This window comes from Chanos chanos, chromosome 10 (genome assembly GCF_902362185.1).
Source record: "Chanos chanos chromosome 10, fChaCha1.1, whole genome shotgun sequence".
Classification (NCBI taxonomy): Eukaryota; Metazoa; Chordata; class Actinopteri; order Gonorynchiformes; family Chanidae; genus Chanos; species Chanos chanos.
In genome coordinates this window covers 35,294,888-35,300,887 of record NC_044504.1, presented here as the reverse complement: position 1 = coordinate 35,300,887, position 6,000 = coordinate 35,294,888, and the positions used below count along the sequence as shown (strand labels likewise).

The 6,000-nt window shown below is 41.4% G+C and overlaps 1 protein-coding gene across 1 annotated transcript in view; it reads left to right on the top strand.

Moving 5' to 3' along the window:
- The first annotated feature begins 1,648 nt into the window (after nucleotides 1–1,648).
- Nucleotides 1,649–6,000, top strand: part of fstl1b (follistatin-like 1b) — a 28,795-nt gene continuing 24,443 nt past the window's right edge. Inside the window, exons 1-2 of the mRNA XM_030786709.1 lie at nucleotides 1,649–1,705; nucleotides 1,838–1,894. Coding sequence (XP_030642569.1) covers nucleotides 1,703–1,705; nucleotides 1,838–1,894 — 60 coding nt within the window. The 5' untranslated portion in view covers nucleotides 1,649–1,702. The remainder of the gene's footprint in view (nucleotides 1,706–1,837; nucleotides 1,895–6,000) is intronic.

The following is a 6,000-nucleotide window of genomic DNA, read 5'->3' as shown; positions in this document are numbered from 1 at the left end:
AAAAAAGAGAACTGAACAAAGACAGGCAGCAGTAGATCTTAAAAAAAAAAAAACAGACAGATCATCTTCCTATTATTGTGGGTACATCCAGATTAATATAACGGTACTGAATAACCTCATTAAGATCCTATCATGACAGGTCAGCATTAAACAGTGGCTTTAAGAAGGCAATTATGCACGTGACTAATCGCCCGTTCCATTCTGACATTAATGAACTCTGCAAAAATGCTCTCAAATGAGATTAAAGGAGTCGGGACTTCGCGAACCTTTAAGATAACATTATTATTATTGACCTGATGTTCTAAGCGGTTATATAACCTATTGGTAATTCAGTTCACAGAACTGATCTGGAGACAGAGTGTCATAAACCATCATTAGCTGATGTTACTTGACACACACATAGTGTCAAAGGTCATAACAATCTTTTTTTAAAGAGTGGTAAAGAGCAGGAGAAGGTAGGAAAGAAAGATGTATAAAATAATGTATAGTAGCGATTATTATGTGCCTGAAACTGTGTCGGCATTTAAAATCGCGTAAACCAACTCTCTCTCTCTCTCCCCCTGTGTCGCTCATTTCTTGCCATTTCAGATCCTTGTCTGTTCATTTTAAACTAGGCTATTAAGGCAGATCGTTAAGGAGCACCGTGAGACTCACGCTTGTCCGACTCCAGTACCTGACATGCTCTCTGCTGTGCACCCACACACGCTTTTGATTAGTTGGTCTTATCTGAAACACACACACACACACCACATAATGAAAACAATGAATTGTTCTCCTGGAAAAACATAGGCTACTCCAAGCATGTCATATTTCCAGATGATTTGCTGCGGTGTCTATTTGACACCTGAGTTTTTTCCCCTTTGAAGAAGCAGGCTACATAAAGTGAGTCCCATGATACGACATATAAATGCAGGCGGAATATTTATGCATTTTTGTAGGCCGTCTTTGGGGACTAGAGATCCATTTACATTCAATGTCATTCTAGACCAAATTCAGATTTCTCCTAATGCTGATCCAAATTGAAAACTGTAATTTTTATCATCACTCAGTTTAAAAGTGAGTTATGTGTTTACTCTGAAAACCACCCACTTGACTGCTTTATCTCCTTCACAATATACACACACCGTGTCAAAGGTCATAACAACTTTTTTTAGAGAGTGCTAAAGAGCAGGAGAAGGTGCGAATCACTCGTGGTTATGACCGTGTGAAAAAAAAAAACTTGCAGTTGATCGTAGAATGGCTAAATGAAGAATCAGTATAATTTTCTGGACATCTTGTTGTGCACGCTTGACAAAGTATGGTATATCAGCGAAGACTTGTAAACACTGGCTATGAAAAACAAACAAACAAATAAACAAAAACCTCACCTCTTCTCAGCTAAAGAACAAAAAGGATATGAATAACAAATGTTTCAGCTCTAAACGTCGATGCATACAAAGTTTTTAAATATTACAGTGTTCCATTGTCTTAAAAATAACGGTTTGAGACACAGAGCGCTAACCGGTGAATTTTGAATGTTTTTCCCTCCTCGTTCTCTGGTTTGGGGCTTTTTCATTGGCCACGTCATGGCAGGGGGAGAGACCGACCTAGTACAGATTCCTGAACGCTGCTCGAATTTCCTGCAATCCCACACATCCTCTGTTCTCCGTTGACAGGCGTCGCGTTTTTCTTTTCTCCTCAGACTGTGGTGCTGCCCACGAATATGGTAAGCTTTGCGAACACAATATTTGTTCCTGTTCACCGAGGCTAATTATTATACAATAGTTAAATATAGTCTGTTTTTGTATTGGAATGTGCAGTGATTTCTTGCGTTTTTCTTGTTCCTTCTCCCTTACAGATGTTTCGAAGTATCCCCGTCGTCCTTTTGCTGGCGATAGTTGGCTGTCATGCCGAGGTAAGTTTTAGATCCAATTTGTTAAACCAGTTATGAGTAGAAAATTAAAAACTAGAGTGTTGAACTAGAGCAGTTATTGCTCACTTGACCATTTTTACGCATTGTAACGTTTAGCAACAAAAGAAAAAGGAAGAAACATTTAATCTGTTGCTACAAAACAAAAGGAAGAACATTTAAACAAAGATATGTTTTTATATTCCATCAAACACTGGCCTTCACAGATATGTCATTGGTTGCTTGATATTATAATATATTTTAGAATAATTTCTCAGTGTTGCTATAAAACTGTTTCTCTGTCAAACTAATTAACAAGCCATTAACCTAGCTCACGAGGTACTGCACATTATGGGATGTTGTTGTTTTAATGAAACCTATCATGTGTCAGCAAGGACAGGGCCAGCGCATGCATTAGGAAGAGAATTCTACATTTTTTTATATCTGTCCTGTCTTTGAACTGGTTTATCTGTTGACTGCAGCCACAAGGCTGGTGGTTTTTAGAGAAAGAGGAATTGCTCGGAAGCCTCAAAAGATAACAAAGTGGATGAAGCTTTGGTATCTGGTCTCTGTAACACACAGATGAAGACATGCACGCATACACAGACACACACACAGACACACACACACACAAACACCCCCGCAGTTGGTGTGGTATCAGTATAAATGGTCCCTTTTACTGTGTGTGTGTGTGTGTGTGTGTGTGTGTGTGTGCGCGCATGGTGGGGTGTGAGCTGGTGGTTGCTTGATCACAGTAAACAGCTGTTAAAAAAGGAGATAAGGGACATTGTAAAGATAGAGAATTTTAGGCTTTATTGTTGTTTTGGGGTTTATGTTTAGCAGACAAGCATGGAGTTGTCACTGGTGATCACCTGCAGCTGTTGCCTTATTTGGGGATGAAAAGAACTGTTAGATGATTGGCTAGTGAGCTCAAATATGTTCTCACAGACCATGGTGTTAAACCATTGTTCTACACATACCACTGCAGCTGAAATGACAACTGAAGTTTATTAACCACACACACACACAACAGAGCATCAATTTCTGTCCCCCCCAAAATGTTTGTTGGCTTAAGACACACATATTGTTATCGAGGACTGTTAAATGGTGGCAGATGTCCTAACTTTTCTCAGCTCAAAAGAAAAACACTTTTTTTCTTTCGTCTGGAAGACCAAATCAGAGCTTCTTCCTCTGCAGCTTCTGTTGTTTTGTGTTTTTAAGGTCTGTCTCTGAGCAAGATCGCTTTTTTGAGATGGTTTGGATTCTGTATTCTTGGGTATTTCGTCTTTGTGAAATTCCATTTTATCGACACTCTGTTGCCGCTATTATTCTTTTGTGTCTCGGTGTATGGATTTTACACATGTGGATGGTACATTGTGAATGATGAATGGAGGTCATATTCACATCTGTCTTGCACCACTGAGAGCTTTCCTCACAATGTACCTCCACAGAACGCTTCTTATTTTTTTGGTTGTTTCTTTGCACTGTGTAACCACTGGCTGTGTTCCTTTGCCTGGTTATCCTATCGGTGGAGGATATTTTGACTGGTTCTGTCAGAGTGTTATGGCTGGTCCCTGGGGTTTTTTTTTCTGTTTTTTTTTTTTTTTTTTAATTTATTGGTTATGTCCTAGAATGAATGAGAATCTGAATGCATGGAGAGAATCAGAGATACAGTCTAGTTAAGAAGCAAAATGTAAGGAGTCAGTTTTGCAATGATGAGGCGAGTGAGAAAACATTTAAAGTACAACAGGGGTAGTTTTTGTACGTGTCTCTATGTAAGTCATGTAACCCCACCCCCCTCTCTCTCACACACACACACACACACACACACACACACTCTGTTCCCGTGGACTGGTTCCTCTTGGGGGCTCAGTGGTTGGTGTTCAGGCAGTCACAGCATGTGTCCCTCTGTGGGATGAGGCACTACATGCTCCAGCTCTTAGACGATGTCTGTCCAAATTAAAAACCACTGCTCTTCTTCCTCACTGATCTAAATTGCTTCAGACCTCCTACCCTTGTACAAATCGAGGCCAGAGAATGTATGTGTGAGTGTTTAGTGCATTTTTGTAATTGTGATTCTAGCAGGTTCCTGTGTGTGTGTGTGTGTGTGTGTGAGAGAGAGAGAGAGTTGCTGTGTTCTGTCATGTACAGTTTCGTATAATGATTTTTTGATGTCACTGGCAGACAGGAGATTTTATATAAACAACTGTCTCTAGCACCATATTTATTTAAAACAATCTCCCAGAGGAAAGAAAAAGTGTTGTGTTTGCAGAAAAAAAAAGCAGCTGACAGTTAAAATGACAGAGGATGCTTGAATTACGAATTGTCCTTCCCTGTGTCCCTGCCTGAGAAAAACACAAGGGTTGAATAAATAGGATGCACCGTTAAACCTGAGGGAGATGAAAAACAGAGGGTGTCCAAGGAGAAATCCTCCTAAAGATGTGACCCCCCCCCCCACACACACACGCACACACAAACACACACACACATACAGGAGCACACACACACTGAGGGGTGAGTGGATTTGTTCTCTTTCCATTGCCGGGTGATGGGAGTTTTAGAATGTGGCTGAATGCAGTGACACACGGTGGATAATTCAGTTATCTAAATCTCATCCTGACGCTGCCCCGCCGCTCGCCGAATGAAAGCACAGGGGAGAGCGGGCTGTCTGCTCAGCCCGAAGTGTTCAGGGCTTTGTTACTGCAGGTGAGCGTTCACTGTTTCAAGCCATGCCAAAAATAGTTACCAAGGCGGAAGGGGAGCGGGATGGGTGTTTGAGGAGTGATTTGGGAATGGAGAGGGAGAGAGAGAGAGTGATTGTGTCTAGCCTCTCTGTATTGTTTTGGTTAGAGGAGGCTGTTAGGAGATGGACCAATGTTTGGGGTGACTGGAACTCTTTAAGGACAGGCTCCTATATTCACATCCTCAGACTTAAATGAGGATTTAGGCTCTGCCTCCACAGACTGCAACACAAGTCTAGAGGGGAGACGAAGAAGTCTCTCCCAGTTGGTTTTTTCGAAACATAAAGGCATGGATGACCGGCCTTTTCAAGAGCGCATGTTTCAAGGACCTGTGCAAAGACTTAACTTTTGTGTCATTTAAAAAAAGAAAAAAACTGCACCCCAGGGTCACGTCAGCATGACATGAAAAAAACGTAAGCTATAGCAAAATATACCTTCTTAGTCCTCCACTGAGAATTGTAAACATGGCAACGCTGCAAAGGAGATGGAGGTCCAGTGTTTGGTATTACACCAATGCAAACCCATGACAGTTTATGGACTATCTTTCTGACCCAGAAACACAGAGAGAGTCTTTGTGAGAAAAAGGAGAACTGTGGTCCTCCTCCAGGCACTGTGTTCCCATAGCTCCCAGTGGCAGCTGGTTAGCGTTGTGAGTCTGAAACTGAATGGATGAAGATATCACTCACTGGGCCACTGTACGACCCAGTTATGCAAATAGCATGCAGGCACGAGTTACAGAGTTACAGAGCTCAAAGTTATGGAAGGAATGTTCAGTGGAGGCTCCAGGAATACCAACAGCTAAGATTTTTTTTTTTATCCTCTTAAGAAGATGACATGCTGAACATCCTAAGAGTTTTCATACAGACCGTTCCAAAGCTGTTTTTCCAGTTCCTCTTAACTTTGGATGGAGTGACAGATCGGATTTACATATTTGAATATTAATATTAGAGTCTCACACACGGATTAATACAGTAATATATGTTGCTCCACTTGAAGGACGATAAATTAACGATCCGATACTCTTTGCTGTGTATTCTTTTATGAACTCCAGAAATGAATGCATTGAGATCAGTTGTTGAGTTCTGTTGCGAAGCCAATCTGTTTGACCTTTAGAGTGTTTACTTGACATTCAGATGCATTTTGCGACGGTGCTTCCAGGAGTGAAATGAGAAGTTTGAACTCCTCCCGGCAGAGACGTTCAGTTATTCATCTACATCCTCTGTCCCATTATCAATTTTACCACGAAATCCTAATATATTTCCCTGCTCCTCCTGAACGCCATCTGGTGTGGGAGAGTGATAAACAACGGGGAATCCAACCTTATGGTTACGGTTAATCTCCCTCCCGCCCTCCCTCCATCTCTCTCTCTCT